Source organism: Rhopalosiphum padi, chromosome 3 (genome assembly GCF_020882245.1).
Source record: "Rhopalosiphum padi isolate XX-2018 chromosome 3, ASM2088224v1, whole genome shotgun sequence".
In the NCBI taxonomy this organism is placed as follows: domain Eukaryota; kingdom Metazoa; phylum Arthropoda; class Insecta; order Hemiptera; family Aphididae; genus Rhopalosiphum; species Rhopalosiphum padi.
In genome coordinates, this window is record NC_083599.1 from 20,751,540 (window position 1) to 20,771,854 (window position 20,315).

Consider the following 20,315-nt stretch of genomic DNA (forward strand, 5'->3'; position numbering starts at 1 on the left):
ATTTTTTTTTTTAAATCTTATTTTATATTTTTAGATATCATTGATGATAATTTTTACTCATAATTTTATTTTATAATGTCAAATAATATTTACTGTATTTAAGATTTAACTATCAATTACTATTTATAACTACTAATTTCATATTGTATTTTACCGTATTAGAAAACATAAGTGTACGCTAAGTTATAATTTTTCCTTCAGATTTAGTAACATGTTACATTATTGTTTTCATCAAAATGTCTATTTATGATAGAAAATACCTTGTAGCAACTGATATTGTATGCTTCTTTTTATGAGTACATTATTATATAGACAACTCTATTGTAATTTTATTTTGCAGAAATAAAAACATTACTATATACATTACATAACTTATAACTTACAGTCTAATTTATTTATGCAATGTTGAAGTATTTAAACATGTGAGTTATGAAAAGAAAAAAATCAGTTTTTAAGATTAAAGTGGATGTTTTCTTACTTTATTAATGATTACTATGATTGAATCAAATTGCATATTATTATTATTATAGAATTATTAATTGTTTTCAAAATATGTTATTAACAATATTATGTTTTAGGAGAAACATGTTAGAAATGTGACCCACCTGCAATATTAATGAATTTCCATTACCAAATTTTGGTATTCAATGCAGTGTTGATAATATCAACGAATTTACAATTGTTTAATGAATAATATGTGGAATGTATTTAAATGAAAAATTATGACCATGTTCTATAAATAGACTACTAAAGATTAAATCGGTGTTTTCTGAACGTATTCCAGTAACCTGAGTATGATACTTTTTTTTGATAAACCGTGGATTTACATATACATTATTTTATATGTAGGAACTATTCACAATGGAACATTTTAAGGCAGTGTTTCTCAATCGGTGTGTCGCCTGGTGAATCCAAACGTGTTGCGGAAAGTGCTAATATTAAATGTACGAACCTTGTTGACACTATATTTACAAAAATGAATAGATATTATTCTTATTTTTTTTTTATTGTGTGTCACAAAGTATGAAAAATTCTAATAGTGTGTCGCCATAATAAAAAGGTTGAAAAACACTGTTTCAACTGTTTTAAGGTATAAAATATATATTTTATCATTTTTCAATTTTTCTACTGCATGTTATTATTAAGAAATTCATAATATGTTGATTGTTGTTTTCTTAATGCAATATACTTTAAATTCTGAGTGAAGTGATAAATGTATTGGTTTTACAATGAAGAGTTTTTATAGTAATACTTTACACGGCAGTGCCTCCCTTGAAAATTGAGGGAAGAAAATGTAGACTTATTGTTCCTGATTAATTTTAAATTGATGATAACATCATTTATTAGACTCAATCTAGGTTGAAATTAATTTGGTTTTCGTTGTTGCCTGCCGCACGGCGAACGCCAACTGGCAACTGGGGTTCTAGGTCACTTTGTACGGTCAGGCATTAAAAGTGCGAAACGCGGACACTTTGTACGGTCTGGTAAAAAGGTACATTGCAGAACGCGGACACTTTGTACGGTCGGGTAAAAAGGTACTTTGCAGAACGCGGACACTTTGTACTATTAATTATTATATACATAAAGTATATATTATAAATATAAGTTTTATACATAAGCAGTAACTAATAATTATGTAGTGTTAATTATTAAAATAGAAAAAATAAAAATAAAATTGTTATAAAATATTGATTGTATTTGTATAATAATAATAATAAAAATAATCTAAATAAACAAATAATGAATAATATCATTCAAACTACATATAAAAATGTGTACAATATAAATAAGTCAAAAGGTAGTATAATATGAAAATGGTTTAGTAATAGTTTTTACTATTACAAATTTTTAGAATATTAGCTAATAAAAATAAAAATAATAAAAATTTTAGTAATTAACACTATACATAATTATTAGTTACTACTTATGTATAAAACTTATATTTATAATATATACTTTATGTATATAATAGTAGAAAGTGTCCATGTTCTGCAAAATACGTTTTTACCCGACCGTATAAAGTATCCGCGTTCTGCAATGAACCTTTTTACCAGACCGTACAAAGTGTGTACACTTTCTGTGAATTTTTTTTTAAGGTAATATAAATTAAATTTCGATGGATAAACAATAGAGTTCGCCCGTATGGCATGTCGTTCGTATAGTTTCAGTTCACAGTTGAAATGTTAATCTACACTTCTCATCCGGGGAGCCCGGGGAGGCAATGTTCACTTAACATTTAACAATGATAATATTCATTTACTTATTTATTTTTAAATATACGGACGGTAAGTTCTATTAAAATATGATGGTGTATAGTGCAATTAAAAATTAATTTTGAACGAATGTTTCTTGTAGGTATTTAGAATTTAAATTTTAGATTTTTTTAAATATAAATCTTCTAGGGTGGGGTAGGGGGAAAAACCTTCGAAGGACACGAGTTGGACGCTGCCATAGAAGATGAATTTGTTGCTTTTTTAGTTACCAATAGAAAATAAATAAATATGAAACACAGTTTTTAATTTTTTAAACATATTAAGGTTTTACCGTTTTATTCTACATCTAGAATATAATGGCATACAAATAGGTAATGAATAAAAATTTATTATTTCTTACTTATGAATAATTTTATTTTTTATTTCTTTAATAATCATTTTTATTGTTTGATCTAATAATTATGTTTCTAGTCACGGGCCGAGTCGGGCGATCTATTTTTATGATTTATTTGAAAATTACGATAGCGTCCATCGTATACCGCTGTTTATTAGCTCAAGAAAATAAATGTCATTTTCTCATTAAACTTAAGTATACAATTTTGTTATTATTAGTATGAATGTATAATTACTTTATAAATAATTAAATATTAAATACTTTGTCTTAAAATGTGTTTTTAATAAAAAAAATAAATACATTAATGATAAAATTAAGTTTAAGTTTTTTATGGCCCACGAAATTTTTTTTATTAAATTTCTGGACCGCCATATAAATTAATTGCCGACCCTTGATCTAGTCATTCAATTGCTTTGTAACTAATTTTATTACTGGTATTTACAAATAAATAAACTAATATAAGAAAATTGTATTTTTTATTTATTTAAATTAATGTTCAATAATAGCATTTATACCTATTTAACATAATATGACTGATATAATAATATTAGCTTGGTTTATATCTATAAAATAATATAGTTTTTATATTTTTACCTATTTTATGTTCATATTATAAACAATATATTTACATTTAAATACATTTTTAAATATTTAATAATACATTTTCGTATAACAACTTAAAATAAAATAGGCCTCCGGGCGAATAGTGGTGTACTCTGTTGGGACATTTCCGAATTCCTGGTTTGCCGTACATATTGGCATCCATTTTTTATATTGTAAGATAGGGAAGTGGCATCACCTTAGTTTCTCTACATCGTGGTTCAGTCGGTTATTAGGATTACCGTACGGCCCCAGTGTGTACCAGGTACACACTGTACCTTGTACTATTAGTCGTCGGACATCTTATATGCTGCGCCAAGCCACGGTTAGGTTAGATAATTTCTTGGTATAAGGTAAGGTACGAACGCCATTCATAACCTGTAAACCATCATTATCGTGAATCGTGTACCGTGGTCTCACATTTTTGTGCTCTGCAGCGTCGTGTAGAAGTAAGTACCAAAGGATAAAATATAAACTTGAATTCAGAATTCATAAGCACACCGCCGGCCCTGCAGAACAAAGTACGCATTACGAAATTTGTATTGGCGAGCACGGGCATACATTTTAACCGGTAGTACAAAAACACTTGGTCATCAGTGGCATCCGCTTGCCGGCAACAATATACGCTAACAGGTGTTTAATCATCGACAACAAGGTTTGCAGCGCAATAACTATTACAGAAACCGAGACAGTCATTGCGAACTCAATCAAGGCCGAAAACGACAATATGGGTGATTTCCATCAAATACTCACTAGTTTGCTGAGTGCTGACAACCATGTGCGACAGACCGCCGAGGTAAATTAATATTTTTCACTGTAAGTCGATTACGGAATGGGTAGCCGTTTGTTCCTCATTACCTTAAGGGTGGTGGTAGTTGTTAGAGTCTCTCATTTGTCTCCAATGCTTAGTGTATTATCCGTCTATCATTGGATTTATTCATTGAATAGGTATAATGTGTGCGTTCGAAAAATGTTATTTCTCTTGAACTTTGTAATGTTTTCACTGATTGTCTGTTTAAGTCTGAGTATTAATATTGTGAATACTAGTCAACTACTTGTTGATTTTGATTTAATTTGTGCTAACAACTGAAATTATATACATCTACTTTAATCTTCTCACGGATTTCTTAAATGTAACTTTTGTTAACAGGTATTATAAATTTGTTCGTTGTTATGATTTAGTATTATTATTATTATTTTTTTATTTCAATTTTTATTCAATAATAATATTGAATTTTATTCAATAAAGATGTTCGTGGGATTGCTAATGACGGTTGAGCGACTTATTAAAAAGTAATTTATAAGAAGTTATGTATTAAACATTTATACAACTACCTTATGTAACATGTATGAGATGTGTAGTATAATTTCTATAGTTTGTTTTTTTAAATATCTATATTATGTCCAGTCTTAACAACTATTTGACCAGATTTGGTAACAATTGTCAATTTTTGTCGGTTAAATACACATCTGTGAATGTTATTCAAAAACATAGTAAGGATGTTAATAATGTTAGAGAACTATTTAGTATATATAGCAATGTTTTTAAAGCATAATATATTATAAACATTATATATATATAATATTATATAATTACAAATAAATATAATACAAAAATTAATAGAATCATGGTTCATCAGTAACCACTTAATTTGTATTAAAATAATAAATAATATTTTGATTAAACAATGGTAAAGAACATTTTAAAATATATAATACAATTATTTAATACAATACATATGTATATAAAAAAGAAATTATAACAAATATGACTTAATTGTGTATATTATACAATCTTGTATATATCATAAAAAAAACTATTAATTTAATAAAATATAAGTAATACAATAAAGTTAACATTAATATTATACAATATAATAATGTAATAGTTATTTAAAAAAAATATACCAAATTATTTTATTGATATAAATATAATGGTAATAATAATAATGTGATAGAAACATATTGTATTCTTTAAATATTCAGCATAACAAGACATATAGACATTTAACAAATCAGAAATCAAAAATAATTTATTAAAATATATTAAAATATTAAATTATGACATAGAGTCATTACAACAGCTTTTTCACTTGTCATAAGTACAAAAAAACATTTATATTTGATATCATCAACACTAATACGTATCAAATCAGATGACTGGGACTTAATATCGACTATAACAGAGCCAATCATATGTGATTCTAATGGAACATCAAAAAAATTGAAAGATTTAAAAGTCAATACATTTAAAAAAATATTTTCACTTACATTTAAAAATGTTTTTGACGATTGCAATTTCATTAGTAATTAACATTATATAATTATTTTTAGAAACTTGAGTAGAAATAATATAGTTTGTACTCCTAAGTTTTATAGTTAGAAAAAAAGTAAATTCATGATTTGTATATTATGAAATTATGGTATCTACTATATTCATTACTTAATAAATGAGTTTCATCAAAATTTGAGTTCCTATTCATTGTCATTATAAAAAATATTAATTTTTTCTTGAATCCTATTAGCAGCAATTTGCAAAGAAAAATGCAAGTATGAAATACTTTTTTTTATAATTCTCAAGTAATTTTCATATTTAAAAGCGCTAAAATTATCTAGACATCCGTGTCTTAATATAAAATGGCAAATGAATCAAACTATGAATATTGTGAGTGATAAAATGCGCCCCATGATGAGTAATAAACTCCGTCACAAAATCAATTAGTAAATTAAATGTTACTTCATTTTTAGCTATACATAAAACTGGTGTTACCAAAATTTTTATGGCACAATGCAATTTATGAAGTGTAAATAAAATATTTTTCTTAGTCTTCCTTTTAGTACGATTGGCCCAGATTATAACAAAAAAGTTCTAAATTTGGTTAACTTCCAATATTCTATATCATTTAAAGATCTCGGAAGCCTAACAAATTCTGGTGGGACATATTGTTTTAAAATTTTAAATTGTTTAACTCTTCATCTGCATAATCACATTTTTCTTTGGGGATTCTCACCGATTGCTTACCTCGCACTTATACTATATCAATTTGTAAAATATGCTTTAAAGGAGAATTGCCTTTATGATATTCGTCATCATTTCTAGTTCTAAAACTACTATCAGTACGCAACAAGGCATTCACACCCAAGAATGACATTCTATGATCTTTATATTCTCCCTCTATTGTGCATGTATTACACCCTACACGAGAATTATAGCGTTTTACGTTAAGTAAAAACGCTTTGGTGGGAGAATCGCAAATGAATTGCTTAATACATAAACATAGTACCTTATTATCAACATTAATTCCATCCTTTACCAATTCTTTAGCTTCATTAATAAAAAAATTTAAAAAGTCATCTATAGACTCTGGTTATTTAAGTGTACTAATATATAAACCAACAGCTTAAACTAATTTAGATAGAAAAGGTACATTTATTATTGAACAAAGTATTGGCCAAAATTGTTGTTTAGAACTGTGTGCTAATGGTAACCCATCAATATTAAAACTTAAACATATTTCATCGACGTTTTTCAAACACTAAGCATAAAACTTTAATAAAATAGATAACATTTTTTTAAAATCTAAATGAATATAAGTTCCAGGATTTATAGTAATTATGTTATGGGTTCTAAGAGTATTCATCAATGTACGTACATATTTTGGAAAATCCAACCCCTCAGACCTCAAAATCTTCAATAAACTATTAACACTAGTTTTTGTAACGGTATTATCAAAAACCCATTGCTGAAGTTTTTCTTTAACAGAAGGATTATTGTTACAAGAAATATTATCATTTTGTCCCAATGAATTAGATATATGAAGTTGTAATTCTAAACTTTCTATTTGTAATGCATTAGGTGGATTATAATTTTTACACATTTTAGATGTGGAGATTTCATTTTAACAACTGAGGGTTTCAATATTATTAACAGTTATATCAGAATTTGAACAAGTTGATGATACACTTACCAGCTCTTTTGCTTGAGTATTGTCTGTGGTAACATTCAACAGCAAACGTTTAAAATTCCGAAGAGACATATTTTTCAATTGATTTGCGTTATTGACGTGGTCTATAACAAAAATATTATAAATTAGGAAACAATAAAACTAACTAACAATGCACTTTTCATGAACAAAAAGTATCATATCAATGTTTAGACCATGAAAATTGTTAAGAATAAGTTAATATTTACTTGGAAATATAATTTTCATATATATATTGCTACCAGTAGCAATATAGTTTTACTAAAAATTATTTATTTGTCTAATAATATATTTAACAGTGATAATGAGTGAATGTCAGTTGTCTTATATAATGACAACCCTAAATTTATTTATTAATTTATATTTTTTTCGAAACACCCAAAAATATTTTTTACATTACACATTGGGGTATGTTGCTTTAATAAGATTAACATTACCTGTAGTATTTTCTTTTTTTAATCGCTGAGTCCCATGCCTGAACCAATCTTTTACATAAACTTCAAATATATTTTCGTCATTTTGATATAGTTCATGTGAAATTTCTAAAAAATAATGCAAACGTTTATGTAGTAATGTAACAAATTAACTAGTATACTTACTTTTCATAATTTTTATAATTTGATGGTCGACAAGGCGATAATTATTTTTTTGTCCTGTCCATGAACAAAGTGTGGCCAATTTATTGGAAAATAATTTTTGAAGTACACAAAATATTTTGTGCCAGAGCAACCAATAGATTTAATTAAATAAATCTGAAATAAAAATATATACAATAGAGTTGTAATATATGTATAATATAAAAAAACTATTGACATTTTATTACCAATTTAGTCAAGTTTTCATCGTTAGTTTTTAAATATGCATCAATATGTATAAGAGACTCTAAATCGTTCAAAGGAAATAATTCCAAAAAAATGTAATCTAATGTAGATGGTTTTACATTTGAAATGAGGTTTATTTTAATATAGTGGATGCTATTATAGCGTCCAACTTTTTATTAATTCAAGTAAAATAAATATTTATTGTGTGAAGTATTTGATTCATTTTATTTTTAAGAAGTTCAGAATCAAAACTGACCAACTACAAAAAAAAAAAACAATATTTATTTTTTGGGTGTTAAAAAAAATTTAAATGGTATACAAATTTAATTTAATAATTTACTATCAACTAAGGGAAATAAATATATTGTGTTTTATATTTAAAAAATGTACTAAAGAAAAATAAATTATGATTATAGCAGTAATAAAATTAAATTAATATGCTTGAAGAATAATTCAAAAATGTTTCAATAAATTTAAATACAAAAATACTTAATTTTACTTACAGGATACTGCTTTAAAGTCATTTTTGTAGTATTTTTAGTGCATTTTTTATTTTGTTATATGGTTCAGAAGTTGATTGTTTTCTTTTAATACTTAAAGGTTTGTCATCACTACTGGAACCTAAAGAATTAAAATAATATCAAAAACAGTTAAATATATATTGAATTAGGCATAAGCAGTACCTAATATAATAATAAATAGCTTTAATAACGCTTTATAAACACTAGCTATTAGGTAATTAATATTATTTATAGTATTTCTAAAATTAATTTTAAATATTGTCAAGTTTAATATAAATTGTATATTTAAAACAAACTATAATTATAGTCTTCATTTAGGGCTGCTTTTTTGTGTTCAGTGTCAGAATCACTCTGTGACTCACCACCTGATGATATAAATAATTTTATTTCCTCCGCAGCAGCTGCTTCATACGAATCTAAATAAAGTAGATAATTTATAATATTGTGGTTTTATTCAGTGGTGTATTGCTAAAAATATTTGTGGGTATACTTCTATGCCTTCTAAATCTTAGGTGTCAATGATATATCTATAACATTGAATCCAAAAAAATTTTTTCTTGCTTCGCTCCAATTCACAATCTTTATTCTAATTATCAGTACCAGCCACTTTGACCAAAGATAAACTTAAAAAAATAGTACAGTCTAAGAAATTAGAATGGTTACTAACTACCAATTACTTAGTGATTAGTGTACTAATCATGATTGCTAGGGCCCGGAACTTGATGCATTTGCATCTTTTTTTCTAACGATTACATTCGACGCTCGTCTTTACAGAAATTTAATTCATCAAATATAGAATTTAATAGTACAGTTTTTATTTTGTATTTTTAGGGAATTTTATGCTTTAAGGTCATTTTTGTAGTATTTTTAGTGCATTTTATTCATTTTATAAATTCTAACAGGTATACGGGGCCATACAGCCGTATACCCGCGTATCGTTGTTTATTTAGAGAGTATACGCTAAACAAAAAAATTGAGAAGTAAGTATACGCCGTATACCCCCAATACACCACTGCTTCTATTAGTTTAACTGGATGGGTGGTCTAATTAAATGTGAAGCTGATAAACCTTAATATACTAATAAATTCATCCAATAAATTATGATAATAATGTTAGGTAAGTACCAAATATAAATTGTTACCGATAGAAATATATATATATATATATATTTATTGCCTAACCTTAATACCTAACACTAAATAAAGTAAGAGTATTTAGAGTACCTATATTATATAATATTATACTATAGTGTATTACCTTTGTTTGACTGTTAATTTGATCCATTATTGTGTGAAATGACGTGATAACACATAATATACACATGTACTTCAATTTTGGTGTCGAAAATGCAAACTGCAGTCGGATAATGCAGAGTACTCTTCAGTGTTTGTAGCAGCACGGTTGCAAACGAGAAAAAGAAACAGTGTTGAGGTGTATGCCGTACGCGCGTAGTACAAAGTGAGTTAAGGTATAAGGCTAACTATTGCGTCTCGCAGTCGCGAAAATGCAAACTACTGCGATATACTTAAACTATAAAAAAGGCAAAATTATAAAAGTCTGTACGATGTAGCAGCACGGTCGCACACGACTACGAGACAAATACTGACTAGACAATAATACTTAATAGACGATAGTATTATTTAATATTTAATAATAATATAGACGTGGCGAGTGTGAAACTGTGAATATGTTATATAAATATATCGATATCGAACAATCGAACTGACAATGTGTATAACGCGCGAAGTCTCGATTACCATATCGCTGACGCGGCTCTATGCCGGTTGCCGCGGTGGTTTTTCCTGGCAATACCTATAAATATTATATATTATTATATCACTATTATACATCTACTACGATTAAACATAATGTTAAACTATTTCAAATTAAGATAATAATTGAAATAATTGAATATTTGTTTACCTATTAAAACCTATTTAGAACGTCTTAAAAAAAATGTTTGTTAGATATTATCTTTTTATGTTCAATCTATGATATTATCAAATGAAATTATAACCAACAATAAAATTATTAACATCCATATAATAATTATCTACATACAACATTCCCAGTACAATTTCTAATTTTAAGAAACATCAAATAGTTGTTAATTTTGAGATCACTTAAAAATGTTTGTGGTGAACGTTAATTGTATATTATATAGATGTTCTTTTTTAAAAGTTAACATCAATATTTCTTTAACATCCTATTCATATCAAATAGTTGTTTTAATGTTTTACAAATATGTACTATTTAAGGATATCAGTACGATGTTTTGGTTAATGTATGGGGTACAGTGGTTTGTACTTGTTTAAAATTTTTTTTTTTTGTAATAGTTAAATAATTTTCATTAAAATATTTCCTCTGAATTAAATGAATCCAATAAACTTGGTTTCGGTTTATTTAAATTATTCTATATGAACTATATACTTAAATATATAATACTTTTCTCAGATAACTATTAAGACCTTTTAGGTTATATGGATGATAAATATTTAAAACTGTAATTGCTTTTTTATTTTATAAATAAATCTAGATTATAAAATTTTTTTTTTCTTTTTAGGAAACGTATCAAGCGTTACCTTTAGGAAAAAAAGTATCATATTTATTCAATGTTGTACAAAATCAAGCCGGTAATATAGATGAAAAACAAATGGCAGCTGTAATGTTACATAGACTTATGGCCAATGAATTCATGGATTTTTATTCTCATGTTAGTTCTTTTTTTACTTAAATGTATGAATTTATTTGTTTTTTTAACTAAGTTTTAATTTTAGTTGTCACCTGAAAATCAGAAACAGTTTAAAAACAATTTGTTATTAACTGTAAATAACGAAAAAAATGACATAATACGTAGACGCATGTGTGATGTTGCTTCCGAGGTAGCTAGAAATCAGCTGGACGATGAAGGTAATAACAACTGGCCAGAATTTTTGAATTTCCTGTTTCAATGTGCTAATTTTCCTTCAAATGATATGAAAGATTCTGCGCTTAGAATTTTCATGTGAGTAAAGCATTTTTGATACTTTAATTAAAATTTGTCTTTTACTCATTTTTTTTCATATATTAGAAATGTACCTGGCGTTTTTGGTAATCAACAATCCAATTATTTGGTTGTGATAAAACAAATGTTTCAACAATCATTAAATGTACCTGATTCAAATGTAAGTCTTAACAGCTATAGTTGTATATAAATTTCACTTATTCATTTTTTATTTTTTTTATAGATACAAGTACAAACTGTGAAAGCTATTTGTGCTTTCATATTACACCATGACAAACTTCAAGAAATTCAAGAACAATTAACTGATTTATTACCAAACATGATGAGAGTAAGGCTTTATAAAAAATTGAATAAAATAAAAATCTACTGTATTTTTTTTTTATAGATAATAAATGAAAGCTTAATAGCTGAAGAAGATGATTCTTTGATTAAACTATTGGTTAATTTAGCTGGAAATGCTCCAATTTTTTTAAAATCTCAGTTGTCAGATATTGTAGAAATGTGTTTGAGGGTAATTTAATTATTTTACGTAAATATTGTTCAGAGTTATATTATTAATATTTTTAGTATCTTGGAAACAAAGAGGCAAGTCAATCATACCGTCAGATGTGCCTTGAAGTAATTGTTACATTAACTGAAACAGCTCCAACAATGATGCGGAAAAAATCATCTAAGTACATCATACAGTTAACTGGACAAGTATTGGAACTTATGGCTAATGTGGAAGATGATGATGATTGGAGTACTCAAGATGATCCAGATGAAATTGACCAAGAAAGGTATTACTATTTTAATTGGAAATTCATTCCATATCGTGCATTTTAATATTTCAAAGTATCTAATGTGTTTGTGTATTATTTGTTTTAAGTATGAGTGTTATAGCTGAATATGCACTGGACAGACTAGCTTGTAGACTTGGTGGTAAAATAATGTTGTCACATATAATAAGTAATGTCTCATCAATGTTAGACAATCCAAGTTGGAAAGATAGGTAAAAAATATAATTTGGATATATTTTATTTCTTTGTATTTATCCAATCATTTATATATTTTAGATATGCTGCATTGATGGCAATATCAGCTATGGGTGGAGGTTTTCATAAAGAAATGTTGCATATACTCCCAGAAATTTTGGATAGAATTTTAACTTTATTAAAAGATTCAGTAATTAATTTAATGTTACAACTTACAATTCAAAACAATGTTATCACTAATGTTATCATTATTTGTTTAGCATCCTAGAGTAAGATATTCAATGTGCAATGTAATAGTACAGATGGGAGCAGATTTTTCTCCCAAGTTTCAAAAAAAATTCCATGAAAAAATTGTGCCTGCTATATTACTGTTACTTGAAGATAATTTGAATCCTAGAGTACAAGCACATGCAGGTAAATTATATTGTTAATAAATTATAATCTACTTAAATTAAAATATTACTTAATATTTTCAACATAATTATTAATTGTAGTTATCTAATAGACAAAAAAATATACAAAATTAGTAAAAATTATTCTAAAAAAAAATATAATTTAACACAAGGAAAAACTCTTAATGTATTTAATTTTTGGAATTAAGTTATCATAGATTTATGACTTCATTCATCAAAAATATTTATATTTGTGTATTGGGAGGAAAAATGAAATAATAATAATAACTGTATGATGTTGAAATATTATAATTTATAAACCTAATTTATTATTTTAATTTTCATATTCCTTGTTTCGATTATAAATATTTTTATTCATATAGATTAGTTAATTATAGGTGTTTTAAATTTAGATATATTAGTTATTTCTATTATTAGATGTGTAATTATTTTTAATATAATAAATTAATAATATTGAATTTTTTAAATTATTTTTAGGAGCTGCTCTTTTAAACTTTAGTAAAGATTGCCCAAAAAAAATACTTTTATCTTACATGGATCTGATTATGGTAAAGCTTGAAAATATATTGCAAGCCCGTATTGCTGATCTTGTGAAAGGTGGTGGTAGACTTATAGTATTAGAGCAAATGGTAACCACTATCGCATGTGTAGCTAACACATGTGAAGGAGATTTTGTTAAATTTTATGACCATCTTATGCCATTCTTAAAAGAAATCATTCGTAATGCTGTTGCCCCTGAATTAAAGTTATTGAGAGGCAAAACAATAGAATGTATTAGCTTGATAGGTTTGGCTGTTGGACAAGAGAAAGTAAGTTAATTAATAATTATAACATTTATTTTATTGAAATGTATAAAATTGTGTTCTATGTAGTTTTTGGCGGATGCTAGTGTTATAATGGATTTAATGCTGGCAACACATAACAAATATGAGAAACTCTCAGAATATGATCCACAAACTTCATACTTAATAATTTCATCATGGACTCGAATATGTAAAGTGATGGGTATGTGTTATTTAATCAACTGTGTTTTAGTTACTAATAAAGAACAATTTAATAGGTCAACAATTTGAACAGTATCTTCCTTTGGTGATTGGTCCAGTAATGGCTGCGGCTTCATTAAAACCTGAAGTTGTATATTTGAATAATGATGACAAGAGGAATATGACTGACAAAAGCGAATGGCAGTTTGTACCCTTATGGAAACAGCAAAACTTTGGTATTAAGACTTCAAGCCTAGAAGATAAGGCATCAGCCTGTGAAATGCTTGTATGTTATGCACGAGAATTGAAAATTGGTTTTGCACCCTATGCAGAAGATGTTGTTAAACTTATGGTGCCTTTATTGAAATTTTATTTCCATGATAATGTTCGAATTGCTGCAGCTCAAAGCATGCCTAATCTTTTGAAGTGTGCAGAAATAAGAGGTATGTTAAGAAATTAATTCCCGAGCTACTATACACTAACTTTTTTCTATTTGTCTCATATCAACAATAAAGTGATCCTTTGTTATTGTCTTTTCTAGAACAACTAAAAGGATAAATATTTTTAATTTCTTCCTTTAAATAATAAACAATAATGTTATAAAATCAACTGTTGGATTGTAATTGTCAAATTTTAATTTTATATAAAAGACTAAAAAAAAAAACAAATTATTTGGTAGCCTAGTAAGAAGTATATTAGTTTATTTATAGTATCTATTTAGCCAGTGGTTCTTAACCTTTTATGACATGTGATCCACTTAAACATTTTCTGTAACCATAATTCTCCGTTTTATTTAATTAAAAAAATATAATTTTTAATATTATTAATGTACTTTCCAAAAATGTATTTACATATTTATTTTTAATATAATATTTTTTATGAATGGGTGATTGGATAACTCCTTTTATATTTATACATTATGTTTTTATAAAAGATGAAAGAATAAATTTGAGAACATGTTTTATAATTATTTAGTTAAAGAGGACAAAGTAGTGCAGGGGTCATCAATTAATATTTTTGAAAGGCCACATTAAGGATCTGAAAATTTTTCGCAGGTCATTAAAATTCTAAGTACATATTTTTAACACATAATAGGACAATAGGTATTTTAAAATTGGATGTAATGAAAACAATATTATTTTTATTTATGATTTGCTATTGCTTATAAAGTTATAAATATTAAGAACAAAATTAATATTAGTATATTACAAATATTTGAAAAAACTTAAAATAAAAATTAATTTCAAATACAATAAAATAGACAGCTATTTAGTGAGAAAAATGACTAATATAACAACTGTTGTCAGTAAAAGCCAATAATATATAACAAAAATAATAATTTACAACAATATCACATATAATGTTGTCGTAATATGTGTTGTTTATTCTTTGTCTGTGGACTGCTATTTGGTGTATAGTGTATAATATTTAAGTAAATTGTCCTGTTTTAAAATTTAAAGATTTGTTAATATATGTATTAGTATTAAGTTAATGTGTTTCATCATCTTTATAATTTATTGTTTACAAATTATCTTGTTTGTAACAGGACCAGAATATTTGCAACATATGTGGGGTTATATTTTACCTGAACTTTTGCAAGCTTTTATTAAATTTGAACCTGATCCAGATGTTAGTGCTGAGATGTATGATGCATTAAGAAAAGTAAATAACTTAAAATAATTATTATAGTTTAATCTATTTTGATTGTTATATTTATTTTTTTAATGTAATTTTAAGTGCATAGAATTATTGGGAACAGGATGTTTATCGGACAAATGGATAAAAGATATATTGTATACTTTAGAAACAAATTTGAATTCTCACTTTGAAAGGGAAGCTCAACATTTTAAAAGACGCAAAGATGATGATTATGATGAGGTATGTATTTATGAGATTTTTCTGTTCATTTATTATTGTAAGCGTTTAATGTAAACTGTATATTATTAGGTTGAAGAGGAAAGACTAGCTTTGGAAGATTGTGATGATGTGTACAGTTTCACCAAATTAACTGAGATTTTGCATGTTTTTTTTGTCACTTTTAAAACAGACTTCTTTCAGTATTTTGATCTTATTGTACATCAATTTGCTAAACTATTGGTAAGAATTTACTGTGTTAATTTATTTCATATTTTAACTTTAAAAATCATATTTATAGGATTCTGATAAAAGTGCATTTGATCATAAGTGGGGTCTTTGTATCTTTAATGACCTTATTGAATTTTGTGGACCTGGTTGCGCTAAATATCAAGAATATTTCTTACGGCCTATGATTGAATATGTTAAGGATATTAACAGTGACGTTCGTCTGGCAGCTATTTATGGCTGTGGAGTGCTAGGCATGTGTGGAGGGCCTAGTTTTGCGAGTGTGTGTGCTGAGATCATGCCATTCCTTCTACAAGTGATCAACAATAGTGAAGCCCGATCAGCTGAAAACATGAGGGCGACTGAAAATGCCGTATCAGCCATTGCCAAAATATTAGAATATAACAATTCAGCTGTTAATGTTAATGAAATATTACCTCTCTGGTAAAACAAAAACAATAGTTCGATCATTTTGTTTAAAATAATATCAATATAATTTTTTAGGCTATGCAACTTACCAATTTGTGAAGATACTGATGAAGCTCCATTTGTATATGGTTACTTATGTAAGCTCATTGAAAATCAGCATCCTTTGGTATTAGGACAAAACAATTCTAATATCCCTAGTTTAATAAGGATTATTGCTGAAGCATTTTTGCAAGATGCAATTGACAGGTCACATATTGTTGCCCAGCGAATGATTATGATTGTTAATGGAATACAGGTAATTATAGTATTTTATTTTAACTTGATATAATATAAAATGTATACATATATAATTATAACAGACTTTTATATACATTTTTTTTTATTACTGATTTTATTAAATTCCTTAATGTTATTTTTCCAAAAAGTCGTAGATTCTTATATTATTGTTTTTATTATATTGAACAATTAAAAAAGAACTTAAAAAAGCTTACTAATTAATTATTTAAGTTCTAAAAATATAAACTTATTTAATTTAGAACATACAAAAGTAGGGGTTTTCTAAAAAGTAAGGTTACACAATTTAAAAATACATACATTTTTATCAAATTTATAGATAAAAATAAACTTGTACCACATGTTTTAGTTAGCTCAAATAAAGTTATTTTTATAAACTAAATATTTAAGAATTTTACAATTTCAAGACTCTTTGGTTTTGATTCAAGGAAAACTTATAGTTTTAAGAAAATTTATTATAAGTGTTGTTATAAGTATTCGAATTGAGCACCCTGATGAGAAAGTTCTTTTTCCACTACTAGAACGAATGCAAAATATGCAATATAAAATCAAAACATTATTGTGACCTATAGAACCTACACTAAGATTGCCATTTTCTCTCTGACAATGATAATATTTTTTTGGAGTTTATTGAAATGAAGATATGTTCTGGCGGATTTTCTCCATTTTCTTAGGCGAGGGTCATAGGGGGTCTTGAAAAATAATATGTAAAAATTATATATTATAATATGTATTATTATAAATTGTATAATATTATATAAGCATCTGGGGGGAGGATCCAGATCCCCCATGGACACTCCCCCACCCACCCATAATCCGTCACTGGTTCTGTAACTGATTGAGAAACTGATGAAAGTTTAAAAACGCAAGAACCTCATGTTCTTTGGATAGGAAATTGTCATTCACCCCCCTTATAGTCTAGATTTTTTACACAGTGATCAACATTTTTTAATGAGCTCAAGAAGTATTTAGGTGAATAACATTTAACAAACAATTAGGTGAAAGAGACCGTTAATAAGTGACTAAAGGATGTGGGTATGCGAGTTCTTCAACACTGGTGACAAATATATCTAGTGCCAAATGTGCCATGGCAACAAAAATGTATCATTTTAAAAAGAAATTATTTGAAAAAATAACTATATGCCTGTGGTACTATTTGAATATTTCATGAAAATATATGTTCTTCTTAATTAAAAAAAAATAAATCTTATCTCACACCTTTTGGATGATTCTCATACATAAAATATTAATCAATTAACCACAGTAATTGTGAAAATATAAAAATAGATAAAATATTAAATTACAATAACTAACTAAAATTGTATGGGAATATGTTGTGATGCCTTATGATATAATGATATTATAATATTTATAAATCATGTTTATTGTTATTTATTAATACAAGTTTTGTGTAAATATTTAATTTTAATTAATTATTTTGTTATTTAAAATATGATTTTAGGCAAACCAAGAGGTATTTAATGCATGTTTAGCTGTATTGAATCCAGAACATATGAAGATGTTACAGAGTCTTCTAATGACTAATAATTGATTTTGACATTTACCCGTTAATGTTTTATTTTTGTAACAATATGAATTTTTACTATAACCCCGCTTCTATTATTTTTAATTTATGTCATCCACTTGTTATTTTTTGTTATATAGTTGCAAAATTAAACTATTTCGAAGATATATTACAAATATTTGAAATTTTAATACTCTTAAAAATTGAAATTAAATTAATGTTATAAACTTATTATTGAATGATTTAAATTGATAATTGATGTACTACAACTTTTTTAATATACATTTTTTTTTTTTAAATCTTATTTTATATTTTTAGATATCATTGATGATAATTTTTACTCATAATTTTATTTTATAATGTCAAATAATATTTACTGTATTTAAGATTTAACTATCAATTACTATTTATAACTACTAATTTCATATTGTATTTTACCGTATTAGAAAACATAAGTGTACGCTAAGTTATAATTTTTCCTTCAGATTTAGTAACATGTTACATTATTGTTTTCATCAAAATGTCTATTTATGATAGAAAATACCTTGTAGCAACTGATATTGTATGCTTCTTTTTATGAGTACATTATTATATAGACAACTCTATTGTAATTTTATTTTGCAGAAATAAAAACATTACTATATACATTACATAACTTATAACTTACAGTCTAATTTATTTATGCAATGTTGAAGTATTTAAACATGTGAGTTATGAAAAGAAAAAAATCAGTTTTTAAGATTAAAGTGGATGTTTTCTTACTTTATTAATGATTACTATGATTGAATCAAATTGCATATTATTATTATTATAGAATTATTAATTGTTTTCAAAATATGTTATTAACAATATTATGTTTTAGGAGAAACATGTTAGAAATGTGACCCACCTGCAATATTAATGAATTTCCATTACCAAATTTTGGTATTCAATGCAGTGTTGATAATATCAACGAATTTACAATTGTTTAATGAATAATATGTGGAATGTATTTAAATGAAAAATTATGATCATGTTCTATAAATAGACTACTAAAGATTAAATCGGTGTTTTCTGAACGTATTCCAGTAACCTGAGTATGATACTTTTTTTTGATAAACCGTGGATTTACATATACATTATTTTATATGTAGGAACTATTCACAATGGAACATTTTAAGGCAGTGTTTCTCAATCGGTGTGTCGCCTGGTGAATCCAAACGTGTTGCGGAAAGTGCTAATATTAAATGTACGAACCTTGTTGACACTATATTTACAAAAATGAATAGATATTATTCTTATTTTTTTTTTATTGTGTGTCACAAAGTATGAATAATTCTAATAGTGTGTCGCCATAATAAAAAGGTTGAAAAACACTGTTTCAACTGTTTTAAGGTATAAAATATATATTTTATCATTTTTCAATTTTTCTACTGCATGTTATTATTAAGAAATTCATAATATGTTGATTGTTGTTTTCTTAATGCAATATACTTTAAATTCTGAGTGAAGTGATAAATGTATTGGTTTTACAATGAAGAGTTTTTATAGTAATACTTTACACGGCAGTGCCTCCCTTGAAAATTGAGGGAAGAAAATGTAGACTTATTGTTCCTGATTAATTTTAAATTGATGATAACATCATTTATTAGACTCAATCTAGGTTGAAATTAATTTGGTTTTCGTTGTTGCCTGCCGCACGGCGAACGCCAACTGGCAACTGGGGTTCTAGGTCACTTTGTACGGTCAGGCATTAAAAGTGCGAAACGCGGACACTTTGTACGGTCTGGTAAAAAGGTACATTGCAGAACGCGGACACTTTGTACGGTCGGGTAAAAAGGTACTTTGCAGAACGCGGACACTTTGTACTATTAATTATTATATACATAAAGTATATATTATAAGTATAAGTTTTATACATAAGCAGTAACTAATAATTATGTAGTGTTAATTATTAAAATAGAAAAAATAAAAATAAAATTGTTATAAAATATTGATTGTATTTGTATAATAATAATAATAAAAATAATCTAAATAAACAAATAATGAATAATATCATTCAAACTACATATAAAAATGTGTACAATATAAATAAGTCAA

At 26.2% G+C, this 20,315-nt stretch overlaps 1 protein-coding gene across 1 annotated transcript; it reads left to right on the forward strand.

Annotated features, from left to right (window-relative positions):
• The first annotated feature begins 1,229 nt into the window (after positions 1-1,229).
• Positions 1,230-18,419, forward strand: LOC132924890 (importin-5-like). Its single transcript, XM_060989330.1, has 20 exons — positions 1,230-1,245; positions 3,783-4,003; positions 11,096-11,245; positions 11,310-11,536; positions 11,603-11,696; positions 11,760-11,864; positions 11,922-12,047; positions 12,104-12,315; positions 12,405-12,527; positions 12,592-12,700; positions 12,771-12,924; positions 13,401-13,732; positions 13,796-13,928; positions 13,984-14,349; positions 15,453-15,568; positions 15,644-15,784; positions 15,854-16,003; positions 16,062-16,432; positions 16,493-16,712; positions 18,174-18,419. Exons 1-20 carry the CDS (start codon positions 1,230-1,232, stop codon positions 18,261-18,263), a joined length of 3,456 nt encoding a protein of 1,151 aa, XP_060845313.1. The 3' UTR covers positions 18,264-18,419.
• The last annotated feature ends 1,896 nt before the right edge of the window (positions 18,420-20,315 follow it).